The sequence below is a fragment of the Globicephala melas genome, chromosome 15, assembly GCF_963455315.2.
Source record: "Globicephala melas chromosome 15, mGloMel1.2, whole genome shotgun sequence".
NCBI lineage: Eukaryota > Metazoa > Chordata > Mammalia > Artiodactyla > Delphinidae > Globicephala > Globicephala melas.
In genome coordinates this window covers 57,066,122-57,088,672 of record NC_083328.1, presented here as the reverse complement: position 1 = coordinate 57,088,672, position 22,551 = coordinate 57,066,122, and the positions used below count along the sequence as shown (strand labels likewise).

At 47.6% G+C, this 22,551-nt stretch overlaps 3 protein-coding genes across 6 annotated transcripts in view; all 3 read left to right on the top strand.

Annotated features, from left to right (window-relative positions):
• PTPRA (protein tyrosine phosphatase receptor type A) overlaps positions 1-4,178 on the top strand; it is a 183,725-nt gene extending 179,547 nt beyond the window's left edge. For all 4 annotated transcript variants that reach the window (XM_030847501.3, XM_030847499.3, XM_030847503.3 and 1 more), the window contains 2 exons: positions 3,081-3,216; positions 3,877-4,178. In XM_030847501.3, the coding sequence (XP_030703361.1) occupies positions 3,081-3,216; positions 3,877-3,951 (211 nt within the window). In that variant the 3' untranslated portion in view covers positions 3,952-4,178. The remainder of the gene's footprint in view (positions 1-3,080; positions 3,217-3,876) is intronic.
• Positions 4,179-4,354: 176 nt separating this feature from the next.
• LOC115847548 (progonadoliberin-2) lies at positions 4,355-11,126 on the top strand. Its single transcript, XM_030847506.2, has 2 exons — positions 4,355-9,521; positions 9,642-11,126. Exons 1-2 carry the CDS (start codon positions 9,371-9,373, stop codon positions 9,827-9,829), a joined length of 339 nt encoding a protein of 112 aa, XP_030703366.1. The 5' UTR covers positions 4,355-9,370; the 3' UTR covers positions 9,830-11,126.
• Positions 11,093-22,278, top strand: MRPS26 (mitochondrial ribosomal protein S26). Its single transcript, XM_030847505.3, has 4 exons — positions 11,093-11,364; positions 11,459-11,605; positions 11,693-11,816; positions 12,562-22,278. The coding sequence occupies exons 1-4, from the start codon at positions 11,153-11,155 to the stop codon at positions 12,694-12,696; spliced, it is 618 nt and encodes a 205-aa protein (XP_030703365.1). The 5' UTR covers positions 11,093-11,152; the 3' UTR covers positions 12,697-22,278.
• Positions 22,279-22,551: the final 273 nt, after the last annotated feature.

Sequence of the window (22,551 nt, the reverse complement as noted above, 5' to 3'; positions counted from 1 at the left end):
TTTCATAACGTGAAAATTACATGAAATTTACATTTGTGTTCATACATAAGGTTTTATTGGAACACGGCTATGCTTATATATTATCTGTGGCTGCTGTCCTGCTCCAGCAGCAGTATTGAGACCATTCGTGTTACTCTTACTACCTCACACTGCTGCTCAGCACACAAGAAGCACAGTTGTGCAGTTGTAACTTGACTTTCTCTCTTCCCAGCAAAACCTAAGATACTTACTATTTGGCCCTTTATAGAAAAGCCTGCCAGCCTTTGTCCTGGATGATCATTTCATCCTCCTCTCAAACCTCAGACCTCCAGTACCTCTCCCATCCTCATATTTAAGAAATGACCATGTTTTCTATTTGCCTAGGAAAAAAGAAGCAATCAGAGAATTTCCACTTGCTCTTAACCACCACAGCTCCCCATCTACCTGCATTAGTGCTGTGGACCCTGCATCCCTCCTGTTCAGTGGATGAGTTGTCTGAACTCTCTCTGAAGTCAGCTACATTAGTCCTCTATTGCTGTGTAATAATATTACCACACACTTAGCATCTCAAAACAACACACATTTATCTTGCAGTCTTTGTGGTTAGGAATCTGAGCACATCTTAGCTGAGTCCTGTGCTTCAGGGTCTCAAAAGGCTGCAGTCAAGGTGTTGACCAGATGGGCTGTGGTCCCATCTGAGGCTTGCCTGGGGAAGGATCCACTCTGAGCTCACTTGGTTGTTGGTAGCATTCAGTTCCTTGTGAAATTTTGTATTTTGAAGTTCCTTGCCACGTGGTGGACCTTCCCAGCATGGGTGCTTGCTTCTTCCAAACCAACAAAGGAGAGAGTATTTCCTTACAAGACAGACATTATGATCCACGTAACATAATCACATACATGTAATTGTATACGCTCCATCACCCTTGCTACATTCTGTTGGTTAGAAGTACATCACAAGTCCTGCCCACACTCAAGGGGAGGGGAATCACACAAGTATGTGAACACCAGGAGGCAGGGATCTTGGGAGTCAAGCTAAAGTCTGCCACACCCACCCTCCACTTGGATACCAATTCCATCCTCTTTTGTCTCTTCAGGGACCTGACTTCACTATCTTACATCATCAGGTTTTCTTCTGGATACCTACTGTCTTCATAAAAATGTGCTATAATTTCTCCCATTTTAATATTTTTTAAAAACTTTTGCCTCCAGTTCCCCTCCAGCTATCCTCTATTTCTCTGTTTTCCTTAATTGTAAAATTCCTCAAAATATTTGTTCATACTAACTCTCCAGTTCCTCTCCTCCCAGCCTCTCTTGAGCCCATTTCAGTTAACCCCCCACATACTCCCTTGCAACTGCCCTGTGAGGGCCGCCTGTGACCTTCACATTGCTGAGTCCAGTGATCACTTCCTAATCTCATTATCCTTGACTTTCATCAGCATTAGACACAGTTGGTCATTTGGTTCTCTGTGGAATGCTTTTAGCATAGCTTCTCTCCAGGGTTTTTGTCCTCATTGGCTGTTCCTTCTCTGTCTCCTTTGCTAATTCCTCCCCATCTGTGGTCAAGGGCCAAGTCCTTGGACCTCTGTCAACTGACAGTCGTTCTCCTAGGTGAACTCATCCAATCTCCTGGCTTTAATACCAACTCCCAAATCTTTATCACCAGTTCCCCTAAACTCCAGATTTATATATCCAGTTACCTACTCAACATTTCCACTTGGGCCTCTTCAGTTTTAAAGGGTTATTTCAGAACTCCCTATCTTTCTTTCCAAGCCTGCTGTTTCACAGCCTTCCCCACATCAAGAAGTGGTATTTCACTTAACTCAGATAAGAAGCCTGGAACAATTCGTTTTCTCACACATGTACATTTGTTCTACCTGCAAAATAATTTCAGAATCAAGTGTTTATCACTCCCCCCACCATGGCCCTCTGTCCAAGCCACCATGCCCTCTCCTCAGTAACTATACTGGCCTCACTGGTTTCCCTGCTCCCACCCTTCCTCCTGTAGTTTGTTCTCAACACAGCAGCGTGAGAGCTCCTTCTAAAACTTCAGTCAGACCACATCACTCCTTTACTCAGAATCCAGACACTGGCTCACGAGGTACAACATGTCTGAGGGCTCCTTGCTCAGGCTAGGCAGGGAGTGAACCGGGGCTCTAACCTTCTCCCTGAGGGCCCGGACCTTATCCCGCCCACTTCCCTCCCTCCCTCAGATGCAGCTACAGTGGCTTCAGCACCTAGACACACTCCTGTGTCATTCCTGAGATGCTCATTTCCAAGGGCCTTGTCCTCACCTTCTCAGGGTCTCTGCTCACATTCCCTGACCACCCTGTTCACAATAGCACTTCCCACACTGACTAGAACTGCTGTTCTCTTTTTCCTGCTCATACTGCATATCTTATTGTCTGGGGGTACTGCCACCCACCTCAGCCCCTACCACACAGCAGGCACTCAGTAAGGGTCTGGTGATGACACATTGAACAGGTGGACAGTGTCAAGGTGAGAGTCTGGATTCCTGGGATTTCGGAAGAAAATGAGCAGCATGGAAAAGCATCAGCAACCATATACCAGTGCAGAGGGGCAGGAAAGAGGGGGCCAGAACTCTTGACATGAATGAGCAGCAGGCCAGGGCCCCGCAGGGCTGTTTTTGTTTTTTGTGTGTTTTGTTTGTTTGTTGGCTGCGCCACGCAGCATGTGGGATCTTAGTTCCTCAACCAGGGATCGAACCCGTGCCCTTGGCATTGGTAGTGCGGGGTCCTAACCACTGGACCGCCAGGGGATTCCCCCCACCCCCACCCCAACCCCAGCTTGTTTGTAGGTGGACAGCGAAGCCTCAGTGCTGGGGGTGGGGGTGAGGTTCTTCACCACTGCCCAATGAGTGAGCCCCTCAGCAAGCAGAATGGGTCGTACAAGAAGGGCAGCAGGGGTGCACCCGCCTCCCCAGAGCTGTGTGAGCTCCTGTGCCCACTCCCAGCAGTTTCACTGGATGACTGACCTTCCCAGGAGCACCAGCCTCGGCCTTTATCTGCTCATTGTCATTGTCACTCGCCTTCTTGGCACAGGGAGTCATTGCAGGTGTGATAAGTGTATCTGCTTTGTTACAGTGCGGGGGCAGGACGGACAGGGACCTTCTGTGCCCTAAGCACAGTCCTGGAACGGGTGAAAGCAGAGGGGATTTTGGATGTCTTCCAGACCGTCAAGAGCCTGCGGCTGCAGAGGCCACACATGGTCCAGACACTGGTATGCTGCCCTGCGTATTTATCCATGCCACCACACCATCTGCAGCTCCTCTGCCAAAGCCAGCTCAGGGGGGAGGCTCTTTTGAGGGGCCCATCTGATAGTCAGAAGACTGTGTAACCACAGACTCATCCTTCCTCAAGGTGCCTCAGGCAAACAGAATGAGCTTTGGGAGGCAGGAGAGCAGTGGGGGCATAGCCTAGCCCCACACCAGTAAGAGATGGAAGTGGCCTCTGTGAAGGCTACAAGAGGGTGCCCAGGTGCTCCATGGGGCTCTTCACTTCTCCATGGGTCCAAGGTGGGGAAGACTCAGAAGTACCTCCTCTCCTCTCCTCAGGCTCCCTTTCAGCAGGTCTCCTGACAGTCTAGATGACCAGTAACCACTGAGTGTGTGGACAGACTTGAGCTCGTGTCTGACCTCTGCAGGCCTAGGAGTGCCATCTGCATGTCTAGTCACTTCTATCTGTAGAAGATAGCTGCACTCAGCCCAGAGGGGAATGCTGTCAGAACTCTGGCAGGCAGCTCAGGGCTCAGGTGGAAATCCAAAAACATTCATCTCCTGTGAATTTTCCATTTTTTAAAAAATGGGTTTGTCAGGAGCTGCAGGTACATTTTTCTCTTCCGTAACTACCCTGGCCTTTTCCCCCACCTTTCACTCTGCAGGAACAGTATGAGTTCTGCTACAAGGTGGTGCAGGAATATATTGATGCATTCTCAGATTACGCCAACTTCAAGTGAGAAGCAATGAGGCCCCGTGGACAGGAGAATTGCCTTTAATATTTTGTAATATTCTGTTTTGTTAATATACCCAAAATTGTGTATATATCTTACAACTGTTTTAGAAATTGGTACATAGGCTTCTATTACCTATTAGGTGGAGATTTTATATGTAAATGTGTTAGCACTGATAGTCCTTTTTCCAATGTTTTATTGGGGAATTAAATAGTGTGATGTTTGGATTGATATCATGAAATCCTCTGCCTGGAAATTGGGCTCTATTGTTCTTTGGTTTATACATCTTTTCCTAAAGAAGAAACACAAAACTCATTCCAGGTAGCTAGGCATTAACTAAGAAAAAAAGCACAAAGTTATCAGAGCTCTTGAGGAAATTGGTTGTCCCAGTGCCCCCAGTTCAGACCGCTCTCCCCTCCCTGCTCTGTAAATAATCTCTCCCCTTTCCACCCTTGCCCACCTTCTCGTACCACCTACATCCCACCATGGCGAGTAGAGGGACCAGAGTGTTATCTCTGGCACCACACTAGGGATTATCAGGTAATAAAAGCTTTGACTCCCTGAGGAAATGTCTCTCCCTTTGTCTGGGTTGGGGCAGTCATACCAGGGCTGGGGTTCTCCTGGGCCACTCCCGTCCCTGCCGTTACTGTTCTGTCTTAGCTGGCTGCAGAGAGGGCACAGTCTCCCTAGCTCCTTCTTTCCAACAAACACAGCCCCTCTAGCCCTTAGGTAGTTATCAGGACTATTCTTTCACTCCCAGCATATCTTTGGTGCAGTGGTCCTAGCCAGCCTTGCTCCCTGGGGAAGATGGCCAGGGTCCTCACTGCTTCCCTAAGTACAGAGGCATGGAGGAGAGAGGGGTGGCTTGGCTTTCGGGTTTGAGTCAGTTTGACCTCTCCAGTCCTTGGTGCTTTGCTGCAAAACTATCTGGATCATGTCGCTCTGTCCAGAGCAAGTGTTTATATCTACATTTATTGTGTTAAACCGCTTCCATTTCCTTTCATATCTGTCCTCATTTCCAGGACTTTTATGTGGAAGTGCCTCAGATCCAGAGGCCAGGATGGTGGGAGTCTTAGATCCCAACTCGAATTTGAGCCTAACATGTTAGACAAAGTGTCTTAAATAAGGTGGATGTTCATTTATGTTTCATGTTAACAGTCTGCCCAGTCCAGAGACCCAGTATCCTCCATCTCATGGTCCCAGTGTCCCTTAGGATGTTGTTCTCATCCTCATGGTTGAGGTCGCTGTCTTTTCCCATGGAGAAGCAAAAAGAGCATGGGCAAACAAATTCATTTTTAAAGACATGAAGCAAAAGTTGCACTTTTCACTTCCACTCATACCCCATTGGCTAAAACCTAGTCATAAGACCACACTGAGCTACAAAGTGTGCTGGGAAATGTGGTCTTTAGTTGAGGGCACAGCTGGGAGGGTGTGTCTGTTCATGGCCTCCTTTCTTCATGATCAGCCCAACACAGGAACAGGAGAGGAAACCGGTTGCCATGACTGTCAGTTCAGGGCTGAGAGAACCTTGCAGCCCTTGGGGCCTTTCTTAAGGATCAGGGGCCAGGGGCACCTCGGGGCTGTCAGGAGTGAGAGGTGGCACCCCTGTCTGGCCCATGGAGGAATGCACAGAGATCACCACTGCCGTGCTTGCTGGAGGAGGTAGGACTTGAACTGGACCTGCAGGATATTGGAAGTTTAGATGAGCGAAAGGAGGAAAGATCAGCGGAGCAGCATCACAGAGGGCCTCAGATTCCAGGCAAGCAAAGACGCAGTGGCTCCAAGATAGAAGCCAAGTTCTGCACCACATATTCAGGGTGTATGCACGAAGCCCGGGTGGCACGACAGACCACCTTCTGGAAGGTTGCAAGGGGTGAAGTCGTGTAAGTCAGTAGGTGTACTGTGGTCCTTCTGTAGGAACCAAGGAACTGTAAGGGGCGATAAACTCAAAAAGTCAGTAGGTTTAAAAGAAGCATGGATAAATTAAGCAAAGACAGAATCTAAAGAATTTCGGGTGAGGGCTGCCATGCTTGGGAAGGAAACCCTGTCTCTTTGCAAGCTACCTATTGGCGCCTCTGTGTAACCATGTCCAGGCAGATGGAGGAGGGCAAGCCTTGGGTCAGCAAGCCGTGCAACGAACATATCCCCTGGTTGCTAAACAGACATCTTCAAGCAGGAATTACCCCAGCTCTTTGCTCCCTTCTCTCCCTCAGCTTATAGGTATGGCTCATCACTCCCTCTTCACCTCTTTCTTTTCCTGTATTATTCAGAGCTTACATGGTGTCAAGCGACATAGGCTCAAAGGGAAGTGTGTTGAAGCTCACGTGGCACAATTGTGTGGGAAGGGCAGAGGAGATTGCTTCATCTAGTGCCCACTCCTCAGTCAGTCAGCTGTGACTGTGCCCACTGCACACCCAAACTTCTGGGGCCTGCCACACTTGCAGAGACCTCACTTCATCAAATTGTCTCTGTCCTGGGTTTTCCTTCATCCTCTACCCCCACCTGCCCAATATGCTCATCTTTCATTTAAAAGAAGAGAAAAAAAGCACTTCCCCCATGCCTAAGTTCTTCCATTCCCGCATATTCCTTCCTTACCCTTTCATCCTCAGTGCTGAGCCCGAGGGATCCACTGTCTCCCTGTCCACTGGCACCCGCTTGGTGTAATGACTGCCTCCTGACTTTTATCCTCACTCTGTAGCTTTTCCTCCACAGCCCCCTTCCTCAGAGGTCAGGCATTCCTGCAGTCTGTGTGGTGTGGACCCTCAGCCCTCCTCCAGCCCTGAGCTCCTGGTCCACACACCCCACTTCCTACTGTGACTCCACAGAGTGGCCCAGAGGCACCAGTCTCAGGCTCCACACACCCAGCAGTTTGCCCAGTCTCTAAAGCCCACTGCCCTTTCGTGCAGCCTCCAGCATTCTCTGCCCCCACCCACCCCGTCCCAGCCCTACTCCCACTGAGCACCAAACCCACAGGCCTGCCCCCCCCCCACAGATCCCCCCCGTAGTTCCTGTGTTAGCTCTTCTCCATTTTGTCTCTTACCCTAGAGCACCCACTGCAGCCCTATTGCCGAGACTAGCTAACTCTCCATCCTTCACCCAGACCACCTGCTCAGGGGGTGTGCCCCTCTGTGCTCCTACAGCACCTGAGCATTCAACTCAAAACCTCTGCTTTCCCAACTGATTACAGCAGCCCCCAGACTGGAATAATGTGGCCTCAGGGCTGAGTGTGAGCTAGAGCTCAGTGGTGAACAAATGGCTTTCTGTGTCCTGCTGAGAGGGATACAAGGATGAATTCCAGAGTTTATAATCTGGAAGGGGAAAGCAAATATTCCTAAAAGGCAAACTATGTGGCCAGAAAGAAAGGGAAGCTTTCCCCAGGGAAGCTTGTTCTTGTTTGGAATTTTCAGGAAAAACCACAATCAAATTACAGAAAAAATAAAGGCACCCCATTCCTTTTTTAAAATAAACACCAGGGCCTTTGAATAAAACATTCTGTAAACCCAAACCAGAACTAAGCTAGTTTATTGAACTCAGTTGTTTTCACTAAACCACAAAGCAAATGTTTTCCTAAAATTTACTTGGTTAACCGGTACATAAAGGGACAAAACCTGTTTCCCAAAACAGTTTAACTGATCATACAGTCCAAATATTCATTTCAGGTAAGTCAGTTTGGAAATTCAGCCATGCCCTTCTGCCTGGGCAGCTGAAGTCGAGGTGCCCATGATGTCATCTCCCCCATCTCTGCCACAGAATTTGACACACTTGCTCTCCCAGTGACCAGACACTGCGATGCCCAGCCTGACCCTGCCCTTGCACTTGCTGTTCAAATTGCTGTCCAAAGGCGGAGATTGGCTAACCCTATAAATTGGCCTCTGCCCCCCAGAGGCTGGTGGCTGGCAGCGGAAAGCTGAGCTGATGCAGACTAAGGCGGGAGCCTTTTCTGGCATTCCAGGGGCTGTGCCCAAATCCATGAATGGTCCTGGGCCAAGTACAGGATGAGGAGGGGTTGGAACCTTGAGGGACAAAATTATTCCTACCACCTTCGGATAGGCCCACAAAGGCTGCACTGCCCCCTTAACTGGGGCCCCTGTCAGGGACCTGCTTGGAGGAGAGAGAGGCCACCTGTGGGGTAACTATGCCCCACCCAAACCTACTTCCACATGGAGTGACCCAGTCCTGGTGCCCAAGTGTGTGGTTAAGGACATCCCACCCAACCCATTTTACAAGTGGGCAAACAAGCCCTCAGGAAGAGTGGTCATAGCTCTCCCCAGACTTCTTAACAGGCTGCTGGACTCCTCACTCTTAGGCCCCCACTTTTCTACCAGGGAAAGCCCTGAGCTGGGTGGGACTCAGGAAGACCCCAGGCATTGCCTCTCTTAGGGCCATAATTTGCTGTGTCAGAGAGGGCTGTGAGGGCTTTCTAGACCTAAGGGCAGGAGCTTGAGAATGCAGCTAGGGAAGTGGCTAGATGAGACTTCAGGGGCACAGGCCAGGCTTGTGACTTCAGATCCCTGGGAAGGTGGAAGGAGGAGGCATCTGTCTGGTGACCCCAGCGCCAGCAGCTGAACATACACTGCGAAGGGAAGAGAGTTGGTGGCGAGCTGCCACCCGTCCCCTCTTTGAGACGTCATTGGAGTCTGTGGGCCCAGAGCAGTGGGTGGAACTACCTGAGCAATAAATCTTGGGTCTGGCTGCCTGGGTTCCACTGCTGCCTGGAGGAGCCACTTCATCCACAGCTCTCCCTCGGTGAGTGAAAAGGCTGCCCTCCCCAGGGCTGGGGCTCCGGGATGGAGCTCTATTCTGGGTACACTGCTACTCTTCCCCCTCCCAAGTCCCTCTACCCCTGACCCATGCCCAGAAAAGCCCCCTTTCCCTCATCTTTCCCCAACAACACTATTCCTGTGCCTGCTGCCCCTAGCGTGGGAGGGACAAGGGGTAGAAACCCTTGCCCCTGTAACCACCACACATCCCCAACTGCCATGGAAGAGAGATAGCAACCCACAGGGAAAAGGAGCTGAGGGCCTGCCAATAACGTCCCCCAGCACTGGGTGCCCCAGATTCCCCCACACTGCTGCCTGTCTTTTGAACAACTCCCCTGTTCCCCTCTCCAACCTTCTCTCACTTCTGGGATCCCTGAGGGAAGAAAGGGTAGTCCTGCCCTACTGGGGAAGGCCCTCAACTGGCAAAGCGGGGAGCCTCTGTGCCCCAGGGGTTCTGAGAGGTGGCTAGTTGCCAGGAGCCCTCAGGGTCCAGACCCCTGTAGTCCTGGTATAGGGAGCAATAGCAGAAGAGAGAAGAACATTAGGAGACACTGAAGCTGCCCCTGAAACGCCAGTTGTCCAAGGGGATCCCGGAGGAAGAGGAAGGGGGTATGGATGGGAGCACTCCCTGAGTGCTGTCCACTGTCCATGGGAGCAGCCCTGCCATGGCCAGCCTTGGGCTAGGCCTCCTGGTGCTGCTGCTGACCACCCACCCTGAGCCCTCGAAGGCTCAACACTGCTCCCACAGCTGGCACCCTGAAGGAAAGCAAGCCTCCAGCTCACTCCATGACCCCCAACATACTCCTGGGCCCCCAGGTGAGTTGAAGGGTCTCCCCAGCCTAAGTGAGAAGAAGGTGCTGGCTGGGGCTCTTTCATCTACCTCAAGCCTTGGGTGGAGGTGGGGAGGGCAGGCTGCAGCCTCAGTTCCCTTCTAAGGAAGGGTTCTGGGCACTGCAGCTCACAGCCCAGGCCAAATTGTCCCCAACCTCCCAAGCTATGTTCTGGCTCCCCCTGAGGACAGTGTGCCCTGGGAGAGTAGGACCATGGCCCGGTGGCTCCTCCACAGGAAGCAGCACCTGGTGCAGACACTGCTGGTAAGTAAGCTAAGAACTGGCTGGGGGTGAGGGGGAATGATACACCACTGAGTTATTTATTTTTGGTTGCCTTGGGTCTTTTTTGCTGTGTGCGGGATTTCTCTAGTTGCGGCGAGGGGGGGGGGCTACTCTTAGTTGCGGTGCGCAGGCTTCTCATTGTGGTGTCTTCTCGTTGCGGAGCACGGGCTCTAGGCGCACGGGCTTCAGTAGTTGTGGCACATGGGCTCAGTAGTTGTGGCTCGCAGGCTTAGCTGCTTCTCAGCATGTGGGATCTTCCCGGACCAGGGCTCAAACCCGTGTCCCCTGCACTGGCAGGCGGATTCTTAACCACTGCACCACCAGGGAAGCCCCAATCCTAGACAATTTATGATGAAATACTATGTTAGATTAAAGTAAAAGATTAGAAGTCACTAGTGGAGTAGAAGGAGGTACTACAAACCTCCATAAATAGGACAGTGGCGGCTGTGAAGTCCCCTAGGCTTCTAGATAGCCAAGGGAAGCCAGTGTGGCTCAAGGTGGGCAGGCCCACAGCCAGTGGAAAGAGGTGAGGGGTGCGACCTCACACTCTACAGTACGGCCCCGATAACCAGGTGGTCATTGATACGTGCACTGGGAATGACTCAGTGATTGCAGAGCTCCCCAAGGCCAATAGCGGAAGACAGGTGTAGGGAGATGGTTTATTATTTTGCAAATTGTATTTTAAAGTGCACCACGGGAGCACAATAACTAAAGGAGAAAGTGTAAATTCCTATAAGGCAAGACCTTATCGCCTAATTTCAGTCGGTGTGAGCTCGGGTTTTTAGATATCAGGTGGGCAACGCCCGTTAAGCCCAATGAGCTAGAGAACCCACAGGCTGGGTCTTCTAGGAGGCTAGGGGGCGTCCGCAGGACGTGGGAGCCACAATACTGGCCGTCGGCCAATCCTAAGCAGCGAGGCCAAGCCGGGAGGCGAGGGAAGAGGAGGATAGGAGAGGAGGGGGCGGGTAAGGCCGCAGCTCTGCGGTCAGGTGACCAGAGCGTCCGGGGGAATGATCGCGCCCTCCTCCCGCAAACCCGACCCCGAGCGCCGCGCCCCGCTGCCCTCCAGTAAAGGGGTCCCTGAAGTTGTTGCATCCTTTGTCCCCTCTCTCTCCATTGAGACCCTTCCCCGGGTGGGGGCTGGAGGGATGCAGGTCGGAACCCGGTCCCCCAGGGGGGACACAGCCAGGTTCCGGGGGGCGGGGCGGACGCAAATGTCAGCGGGCAACAGAGGGTGGGGTCGGAGCCCGCGGACTACGCGTCCCGTGGTGCCCCGCGGCCACTTCCGGGCCCCAGTGATGCCCTGCGGCGCGCCGGACGCTAGGTGGTCCGGCCATGTTTCGCGCGCTGAGCGCCCTGGGCGCGCGGCCCATGGGCCGGCCCCCAGCCCCGTTTCTGCTCCCCGCGCGCTGCCGCAAGACCCGCCACGACCCGCCGGCCAAGTCCAAGGTTGGGCGCGTGGCGACCCCACCCGCTGTGGATCCTGCGGAATTCTTCGTGCTGACGGAGCGTTACCGGCAGTACCGCCAGACGGTGCGCGCCCTCAGGTGTGTGTGACGGAGGGGGAAGCGGTGCCGTCCGGCGTGTGTGTTAGGGCGGGCGGGCGAAGAGAGTGCCGACCTTGGGCGCGTCTCCGTCCAGGCTGGAGTTCGTGTCCGAGGTGCGCAAGAAGGTGCACGAGGCCCGGACCGGTGTCTTGGCAGAGCGCAAGGCACTGGAGGACGCCGCTGAGCACCGCGAGCTGATGGCCTGGAACCAGGCGGAGAACCAGCGGCTGCGCGAGCTGCGGTGAGTGGGGCGGGAGGCGGGGCGGGGACGCCTTGCCGGCCCGGAGACACCCAGCCACGCTCAACCTCGTCCTCTCACTCCTCCCAGGATGGCCAGGCTGCGGCAGGAGGCGCGGGAGCAGGAGCGGCGGCAGGCGGAGGAGGAGGCCCGGCAGGCCCGAGAGGCGCAGGCTTGGGTGCAGCTCAAGGAGCGTGAAGTGCTGCAGCTGCAGGTGGGCCGTGTCTCCAGAGGGTGGGGCTGCAGGCCGCGAACTCTGCCGGTGCCGCGAGTCCTGCGCGCAGCCAGGTGGGGGAGGTGGGGCCGCGGCTACAGGCAGAGTTGGAAGAGAGTAGCCTTGAGTCTTGACACGGGGTTAGCAGGTGAGGATTTGGAAGAGGAGGCGTGCAGGGAGAGTGTCTGTCAGGCGCGAAGACCCGGAGGTGAGAGTTGACAATGCAGTAGTGTTCACGTGGCTAGCCACTTGGCTAGCCACTGTCTGTGAGACTGGCCCCCACGTTCCCCAAGGAGTTTATATTTTGCTGTGAGAGTGGGAAAGTCACCGAAGGGTTTAAACATTTTGGCCTGGGATGCCAGGTGTGAGACTTAAAAGCAGGGAGATCAGTTAGAAGTGATCCAGCGAGAATGGGTGAGGCTTGAGTTAAAGTAATAGAGGGAGGACAGTTTGAGAGAGGTTGAGTGATCTAGGCAATATTGAGAGACTGATTCCACCCAGTGAATTGTCACAGCTGGTGTGTCCGGGTTTTGGCCGAAATGTCCAGGGGATGATTATCTAAGAGAACTGAATGTGGCAAAGCTGCCTGATATTCTTCCACTGGAAGGTCAGCGGGGTGCTCAGAGAAGACCTGGGCTGCAGACATCTTTCCCATAGGAGAGCTGGAGCCCCTCCCTCAGTGGGCTAAAGGCTAGCAGGCATGTTCTGAGGGCTTCCATTCAGTTGGCCTTCTCTCTTCCAATAGGAGGAGGCAAAAAACTTCATCACCCGAGAGAACCTGGAGGCGCGGGTGGAAGAAGCGTTGGACTCCCCCAAGAGCTACAATTGGGCCATCACCAGAGAGGGGCTGGTGGTCAGGCCACAGCACAAGGGCTCCTGAGGGCCCAGTAAGGACAGTGGCCACCCAGGGACCGTGGGGGTAGGGGGGTTGGGCCTGATCTGGAATAAAGCAGTTGTTTCTTATGAAGGAGGAGGCTCTACCTATTCCAATGCAGCCTTCACTTTTGGGCCTCAGCACCCACCACTTGGTCAGAAACTCCACACACACAGTGCCCTGTTCTGCACCCATGTACAACTCTTAGCAAAGCACCAGACCTTAGAAGTTTCCATCTCACAGAGGAGCATAGTCCCCTCGGCAGCCAGGTCATCTCCTGAGTATCCTCAGGGTCCAGTGGTTGGCATATTGCAGTCCTTGGGCCAAATCTGGCCTATTGCTTCTTTTTGTAAATAAAGTGTATTGGAACACAGCCACAGTTATTCATTGACTGCTCTCATACTACAATGGCAGAGATGAGCAGGTGCAACAGAGACCTTATGAGTTGCAAAGTCTAAAATATTGTTATATGCCTTTTTAAATTGAAATATAGTTGATTTACAATGTTTTGTTAGTTTCAGGTGTACGGAAGAGTGATTGAGTTATACATCTATTCTTTTTTAGATTCCTTTCCGTTATAAGTTATTACAAGATAATATAGTTCCCTGTGCTGTACAGTAGGTCCTTGCTGGTTATCTGTTTTATATATAGTAATGTGTATATTTTAATCCTAAACTCCTAATTTAGCTGCCCCACCCCAATTATATGACTTTTTTTGGGGGGGCGCACCATGCGGCATGCAGAGCTTCCCCTACCAGGGATCAGACCTGTGCCTCCTGCAGTGGAAGTGCAGAGTCTTAACCACTGGACCACCAGGGAAGTCCTAGATGACTTTTTACAGAAAAAGTTTGTTGACCCCTGATCTAGGGCTTTCAGGCTCCAGCAAGGAGCAGATATCACCCAGTAACTGAGCCACAAAGTAGCCATTGGCCAAAGATACGCTTCTGCTTGACCCTGAGTTTTACTGGCCAGGGTCTGGTGTGCCCAAGACACAGAAGGCAGGAAGACCCCATTTCTTCTGGTGGCCCTCTCCACCCTTGGCCTCAGTGACCCACATTTACCCTGGCAGTGCAGCTTCCTTGGACCACACACCAGATTGGTGCTGGCAGAGGCTTGATTGACCTTTATAAGCTCAGTGTGGCTTGTCAAGCACTTGGAGCAAACCAGAAATACTTGTGATTAAAGTTCACAAGCTTAGGGACTTGCCTGGTGGTCCAGTGGGTAAGACTCCGTGCTCCCAATGGAGGGGGCCCGGGTTCAATCACTGGTTGGGAATCTAGATCCTGCATGCATGCCGCAGCTACGAGTCCGCATGCCACAACTAAAAGATCCCGCAGGCCTCAACTAAGACCCGGCGCAGCCTAAATAAATAAATATTAAAATAAAGTTCACGAGGTTGAATAAGTGAGCATACAGATCCACAGCCTCTACTCAGGTGCAGGCCCTCCAAGAGCATCCAGGGTGAGAAAGAGACATGTTTCTCTGAGCCAGAGCTTATGTCCCTTTGCGACCATTCACTGAACTTTGCCTAGATACCAGCAGAGGAAAAAACAAAACAGAATCCTTGCTTCTTTCCCTAATTCCCATGTTGTAGATAGGACCTGAGACCCTCAAGAAATGAAAACCTTTTAGGGAATATGGGCAATCCCTCACGTTCAGGTAAGGAAGCAGGTAATAGAGATGCAAGCAAAGGGCCATGGTTATCATAGTGCCTAGGACACAGTCCCCATCAGGGTATCGCATCCCTGAGAGCAGTGGCCTCCCTCCTTAGGCTAGTAATAGCTCTTCTCTTCCCTGGCACTGAGCCCAGGCACAGTGGAGTCCTGGATTTCAGGTGCTCAGCGTAATTTCTAGGGTGAGAGAATAGGCACACATTGTGGGCCATGGTTTATGCCCACAGCCTTGGGCTTTGTTATGGTGAGGAGTGGGCCATCTGGTCTCCTGCAGAGGAAGCCTTTGGTGAGCTTTCACATGGGACATTGAGCCTGTTTGGGGAAGTCCCTGCTCGTCTATCAGGATCCAGACAAGCCATCTGTCTTCAGGTACAGGAGACAGTGTCATACCTTCTTGAAACTCTGTCTTTGGGCTGTTTTTCCTTCACTGGTGTCCTGCATGGGGCTATAATTCCTTAGCATTCACTGCTGATGGCAGCAGGTCATGCAGAGCTACCTGTAAACCAAGCTTGAACATTTTTGTTCTCCACCCACGGCCATCTTACTGGTTTCGGCACAAATAGGCAGTTTAGTAACTTCAGGGTTAATTCAAGCCTAATGCCATCTGTACCTGCATTTAATGGATTGTAAGGTGCTGCTAGGTGCACAGGTAAGCTGTCAGATCATACCCAGTCCAGGTTGCAGAGTTATGTGGTGTCCCATGGAAGAATGCTTAATCTCCAGTAGAACCCTAGTAGTTAACCTGATGGGCAGTCTTGCTCAGAAACACCAGGATCTCTTCTGATTCTTACCTCAAGTTCCAAATACGGTTTGGATCTGCTACAGACAACGTGAGCTTGTACCTCCTAGAGAGAATCTTCTCTTGCTCAAGGCCCCACTTAGTAGTAGATTTGAGGGCTACCCAATAAATGCATTTGGAGCACAATACCCAAATGTAAATGCTTTCACCAAAATTTGAAGAGGCCTACTGTGCTTTGTGCACAATAGGATAGAGAGGATAGGGGACAAGTGGAATTTGTGTTTCACTTGTTGGGAGAGGTATGCTGACCCCCAAAAACTTGGTTGAGTGAGCACTTTTTTCCCAGGATTTATGTCCCCAATCAAGCATAGGTGTTTTGGGAAGTTCCGTGGTGGTCCAGTAGTTAGGACTTGGTGCTTTCACTGCTGTGGCACGGGTTCAATCCCTGGTCAGGCAACTAAGATCCCGCAAGCACCTGCAAGCCTCGCGATATGGCCAGAAAAAAAAAGCATAGGTGTTTTACCAAAACACGCAGGATTCTTGCCGCTTCCAATTCTCTAGGAAAAGCAGCATGATGTCAGCAAAGTGGACCACCATTGTGTCCTTGGGTTGGGTGGTCAGGGTCTTGAGGATTAGGTTGTGCAGAGTTATTCACCTCTTAGACTGGGTTGTGGTGATACACTGCTGCCAGGGCAAGGCATACTGCTAGTAGTAGTCCAAGTGGACAGAAAAGAATGTATTTGCCACATGAATGGGTGCCGGGTGCCTCCTCAGTCTGTTCCGTCAAGGAGACCACCTAGACCTCAGTAAGCCTAAACTCATTCCCCATATTTTTGCAGTATACTCCAAATTTTCTGTGTGTATACAGTGTTCCCTGAAATCTTTGGGAAATTTCCCCCTGAACTTACCCTGTGTTTATTTTCCTGACGCAAGTACAGAAGTGAAATGGATACCTAGGAAACAAGCCTAGTTAACTGCTAAAATGAGGGCAATTCTGAATTCTGGTAGGAAGAGTCAAGCTTGGAACTCTTTTTCCTTCCCAAATAGGAGATCAGAAGCGATATTTGCAATCCCAAATCCTGAGACAAACAGGCATTTCTCCCAAGGGGTGCTCCAATGATTATTTCCTCAATGCAGGTAAATGCATAAGCCATGAATGTGAACATCCATGTCTGGGTAAATTCATAGTGCAGTTTACAAAGCCTTGAGATCAAGAACCTGTAAGGAAGAACACCATACTGCCATGGGGCCCAATAACGTGACATAAAGAAAGGCAGAGCTGCATAAACCCCACCCTCACCAGTACTCTACAGTGGCTCTGTGGGTCACTGATATCTAATAATCTTCCACCATTCTTTGGGCATTTTCCCTCGCTGAGGGAAGTGTTATATTCACACTCTTTTTTAATGCTGGCTCATGCGGGAGAAAATGGTCTGAGAGTGGGACTTTGTGTCTGGGAAACCCATAACTGAGGTATAAACGTCAACCATGACTATTGCACCTTTGCCTGACACTGCCAGAGCCAAGCCCGCAAGTGCTGGTGCTGGCTGACCCGTTGCTGCTGCTGGAACTGCAGTGCCTATGCAGGAAGGAACCCAGGAGCCACGCTTAACTGCCGCCATTGCTGCTGCAGCTGCCAGAAGTACCAGAAGCTGAGGGGAAATGTGGATTTGCCCTTCCTCTGGCTTTAAAAACAAATCTTTTGTCAGTGACTCCTATGTTACTGTCATAATGGAAGCCAGCTGGCAAGGAAGGCCTCCAGCCTCCTGTGGAACTGAGAGCTATGGATGAATAACCGGTACAAACCAATTTTTTTAGAAGCACTGTTTCTCACAACTTACAGTATTTAGAATGGGATAGGCAGAATTGTTTTGTGGGGACTTCTTTAAAATAAGGCGAAATGAAATTTGAGACAGTCATATATTTTGGCAATCAGGGATTCACACTTTCTGAAATTCTGCAAAAATTATCAATAGCAACAAACAGCATATCACTAGCTTGTTTTTTAATCTGAAAAATGTGATACTTTCAAATATAATTTTGTCTAAAAACATAGTTTAATTCTAACTTTTAATAGTAGACAAATTTAATTTGTCAAGAAGAGTTTCATGTAAAATATCTTCAAATTATTGTTTGGCAAAGGTCATTAAAATACATATTTTTGAAAACAGCAGTTTGTAAGCAGCTGTTCTATATACGTCTCTTTTATCATCATTTATCAGGATTGTCACTTCTTTGTGTGAGACACATGGTTTTTTCCCTCTGAATATTTTATTGCTGCCTGTGACATTCAGCACTTCGGAAATTTTTTTAAATGACAAATTTCCCAGACAACATATGGACTGGAAGAAAATATTTGCAAACGATGTGACCAACAAAGACTTAATTTCCAAAATATACAAACAGCTCATACAACTCAATATCAAAAAAAAAGACAACCCCACCAAAAAATGGGCAGAAAACTTAAGTGTACATTTCTCCAAAGAAGACATACAGAAGACCAACAGGCACATGAAAAGATGTTCAGCATTGCTAATTATTAGAGAAATGTAAATCAAAACTACAATGAGGGATCACCTCATATGGTCAGAATGGCCATCATCAAAAAGTCTACAAATAAATCACTCGGCCCATAGTAGGCCTTCAATAAATCATCATTCCCCCACATTTAAAAAAAAAAGTCTACAAACAATAAATGCTGGAGAGCGTGTGGAGAAAAGGGAATCCTCCTACGCTGTTGGTGGGAATGTAAATTGGTGTAGCCACTATGGAGAACAGTATGGAGATTCCTTAAAAAACTAAAAATATAGTTGCCGTATGATCCAGCAATCCCACTCCTGGGCAAATATCTGCAAAAGACGAGAACTCTAATGAGAAAAGATACATGCACCCCAATGTTCATAGCACTATTTACGATCTCCAAGACACGGAAGCGATCTAAGTGTCCATCAACAGATGAGTGGATAAAGAAGATGTGGTGTACATACACAATGGACTATTACTCAGCCATAAAAAAGAATGAAATAATGCCATTTGCAGCAATATGGATGTACCTACAGATTATCATTCTAGGTGAAGTAAATCAGACAAAGACAAATATATGATATCACTTATATGTGGAATCTAAAAAAATGATGCAACTGAACTTATTTACAGAATGGAAACAGACTCAGACATAGAAAGCAATCTTATGGTTACCAAAGGGGAAAGGTCAGGGGGAGAGATAAATTGGGAGTTTGGGATTAACAGGTACACACTACTCTACATAAAATAACCAACAAGGACCTACTATATAGCACAGGGAACTATATTCAATATCTTGTAAAAAACCTGTAATGAAAAAGAATTTGTATGTATGTGTGTGTATATATATATATATATACACATATATATATCTGAATCACTTTGCTGTACACCTGAAACTAACAACATTGTAAATCAACTATACTTCAATAAAAAAATAAAATTATATAGCCAATAATAACAAACAATTTCCAGTATTTCAGTTATTTCCTGACCTGGCAAAATTTAAGTTTTTGTTTTTGGATGATCTTTGCAAGTAGAATATCTGCTCCAGAAAACTAATTTGGGGATGACTTAAGCTGATTGAGTCACACTTGTGGCTTCCGGGACCCTTTTGTGAGTTTATAGTAGAAATTAAAAATCTCCAAGAGATATGGGAGTGTTTGCATGATTTTCCTGCTCACTGCTTCAATCCAGAAATCCATATGAATAAGTTAAAAATAGAGAAAGCATGGTGAGAGGCTACGTAGCTTAGTGGTTACAAACCTGGTGCAATCTGCCTGGGTTTGAATCCCAGCTCCCCTTCATACTACTTTGTTCCCAATGTCTTTGGGAACATTTCTTAGTCTCTCTATGCCTCAGTTTCCTCAAAAGTAAAATAGGAATAATAGTGATATCTACCTATAAGATTATTATAATTAAATGAGACATTCATGTAAAGCTAAAGTTCAGTGCTTGGGACTTAGTAGGTGCTCAATACATGTTAAATGCTATTTTTTAATGAAACTACAGAATGGCCTTAAACTCATACCACGAACTAAAACAATATGGTGATTCCTCAAAAGAATTACATGCCAAATACAGTAAAATAGGGAATCAATTGCCGGAGGAAGAAAAGATCCACTCTGCAGCTTCCCCTACCTCCAGCAGAGGGCAGCCTCACCAAGACAGTGACAGGGCCTTCAAAAGTTGGTAAATTTGACATTTTTACAAAGAAATGAAAGAAGGAAAGGCAGCAGGAACCTAGGTAGTTCTCTCAGTCTGTTTCCTCTAACATCACTCTGTCTCTTAAATCTGTTGCTCTCTGTACATTTGCAGTCTGCCTCTCTCTGTCTCTCATTTGAAAGTAAGTTGCAGCCATCACAACACTTTATTTAAACATATATCATTTAAACATATATCATTTCATATATCATTTATATATATCATATATCATATATATCATATATCAAACATATATCATTTCAGAAAAAGGTCATTTTCCAAAGTAACTCTAATGTTATTATCTACCCAAGAAATCAACTCCCTATTTCCCCCTCCTTCGAGCCTCTGACAACTACCATTCTACTTTCTGTCTCTATGAATTTGACTATTCTAGATATCTCATATAAGTGAAATCATACAGTATTTGTCTTTTTTGTGACTGGGTTATTCACTTAGCATGATGTCTTCAAGGTTTATCCATGTTGCATCATGTGTCAGAATTTCCTTTTTTTGGGGGGTGGGGGGCATGCCACACACCTTGTGGGATCTTAGTTCCCTGACCAGGGATTGAACCCAGGCCCAGCAGTAAAAGCACCAAGTCCTAACCACTGGACTGCGGGGGAATTCCTTCCTTCCTTTTTAAAAAAGTCACATTGATCATTGAAATACAATGGTATCCCTTTGTATGTATATACCACATTTTGTTTACCCATTCATCCACCCATGGACACTTAGGTTGCTTCCACATTTTGGCTGTTGTGAATAATGTTGCTATGGACATGGGTATACAAATATCTCAAGACCATGCTTTCAATTCTTTTGGATATATACCCCGAAGTAGAATTGCTGGATCATATGGGAATTTTATTTTTAATTTTTTGAGGAATCACCATACTATTTTCCATGGCAGCTGTACCATTTTACATTCCCACCAATAGTGCACAAAGGTTCGTTTGTCTACATCCTTGCCAACACGTTATTTTCTGTTTCTGTTTTTGTTTGTTTGGTTGATTTTGATAGATCCCAGTGGGTGTCTCATTGTGATTTTTATTTGAATTTTTTAGTTTTGATGAAGCCTAGATTATCGATTTTTTTTCTTTCATGGATCATGCTTTTGGTGTCATATCTAAGACTCATTACCTAATCACAGGTAATAAACATTTTTTCCTACTATTCTAAAAGTTTGATAGTCTTCAGTTTTACATTTAGATCTATAATCCATGTCAGTTAATATTTGTATAAGGTGTGAAGTTTAAGTCAACTTTCATTATTTTACATATGATACCTAGTAGTTCTTGAACCACTTGTTGTAAAGACTAGCTTTTCTCCTTTGAATTGCCTTTGAACGTTTGTCAAAAATCAACTGACTTGGGACTTCCCTGGTGGCGCAGTGGTTAAGAATCCGCCTGCCAATGCAGGGGAGATGGGTTCGAGCCCTGGGCCAGGAGGTCTCACATGCCACGGAGCAACTAAGCCCGTGCACCACAACTACTGAGCCTGCACTCTAGAGCCCGCGAACCACAACTACTGAGCCCATGAGCCACAACTACTGAGCCCACGTGCCACAACTGCTGAAGACCACATGCCTAGAGCCCATGCTGTGCAACAAAGAGAATCCACCACAATGAGAAGCCCACGCACCACATCGAAGAGTAGCCCCCGCTCACTGCACCTAGAGAAAGCCCACGCACAACAACGAAGACCCAACGCAGCCATAAATAAATAAATAAATAAATAAACTGACTTTGTCAGTTTCCTGGTTTTGGGTTATGTAAAACACTATCAATGGGGGATCTTGAGGGAAGCTGTGTAAAAGGTATAGGTTAAATCTCTGTATTATTCTTTGCAACTTTTTGTGAGTCTTTAAATATTTTAAAATACAGTATTTTAAAAAATCAGTTGGCCATATTTGTGTGGACCTATATTTAGATTCTCTATTATGTCCCCCTGGTCTACGTGTCTTGATTATCGTAACTTTATGGTAATTCTTAAAATCAGGTAGTATGATTCCCCCACCTTTATTCTTCTTTTACCAAATTGTTTTGGCTATTCCAGTTCCTTTGCTTTCCATTTGAATTTTAGATTCAGCTTGTCTGTATTTACAAAAATTCCTGCTGGAATTTTGATTAAAGTTGTGATATTGTTTTATCAATTAGATATTATTTTATAACCCACAGTATAGTCTGTTGGTCAATGTGTTCCATGTGCTTTTGTAAAGAATGTATATTTTAAACAAGTTATGACACAAATGACCCTATCTACGAAACAGAGACAGACTCACAGACAGAGAACAGACTTGTGGTTGCCAAGGGAAAAGGGGTTAGAGGAGGGATGGAGTGGGAGTTTGGGGCTAGCAGATATAAGCTATTATATATAGAATGGATAAACAACAAGGTCTTACTATATAGCACAGAGAACTGTATTCAATATCCTGTGATAAACCATAATGGAAAAGAATATTAAAAAAAGAATGTATATATATGGATAACTGAATCACTTTGCTGTATAGCAGAAATTAACACATTGTAAATCAACTATACTTCAATAAAAAGCAACAAAAACAAGGACCTACTGTATAGCACAGGGAACTATATTCAATGTCTTGTAAAAATCTGAAAAAGTGTGTGTGTGTATATATATATATATATATATATATATATATGAATCACTTTGCTGTACACCTGAAGCTAACACAACATTGTAACTTAACTATACTTCAATATTTTTAAATGGTTAAAAATAAAATCCCAACAGGAATAAAAACAAAAAGAAAGAATGTATATTTTGTTTTTGAGTGACGTGTATATTGTTTTTGAGTGAAGTATTGTATAAATGTCAATTAGATCCAGCTGGTTGGTGGTGGAGTTCAGTTCTGTATCCTTGTTGATTTTCTGTCTACTACTATCAATTACTGAGAGTGGAATATTAAAGTCTTTGATTATAATTGTGGATTTGTCTATTTCTCCTTTTGGTTCTGTTAGTTTTTGCTTCGTGTATTGTTACTGAGTCCAAGCTTGCTCTGCTTGCAGCACGACAAGCCAATAAATTGGGAGACGAGGTGTTGAGGCAAGGAATAGCATCTTCATTCAGAAAGCTGGCAGACCGAAAAGATAGCAGACTAGTGTACCCCAAAAACGTCTTATCAGGGTCTGGATGCCAGTTTCTCTTATAGAACAGAGAGGGGGGAGAGGTGAGGAAGTAAAGTAAAAAGACCATTTGTCT

Coding starts and splice junctions, on each gene's coding strand:
- LOC115847548 (XM_030847506.2), top strand. CDS start 9,371: ATGGCCAGCCTTGGGCTAGGCCTCCTGGTGCTGCTGCTGACCACCCAC. Junction 9,522..9,641: donor ACATACTCCTGGGCCCCCAG/GTGAGTTGAAGG, acceptor TTCCCTTCTAAG/GAAGGGTTCTGGGCACTGCA.
- MRPS26 (XM_030847505.3), top strand. CDS start 11,153: ATGTTTCGCGCGCTGAGCGCCCTGGGCGCGCGGCCCATGGGCCGGCCC. Junction 11,365..11,458: donor CAGACGGTGCGCGCCCTCAG/GTGTGTGTGACG, acceptor GTCTCCGTCCAG/GCTGGAGTTCGTGTCCGAGG. Junction 11,606..11,692: donor CAGCGGCTGCGCGAGCTGCG/GTGAGTGGGGCG, acceptor CACTCCTCCCAG/GATGGCCAGGCTGCGGCAGG.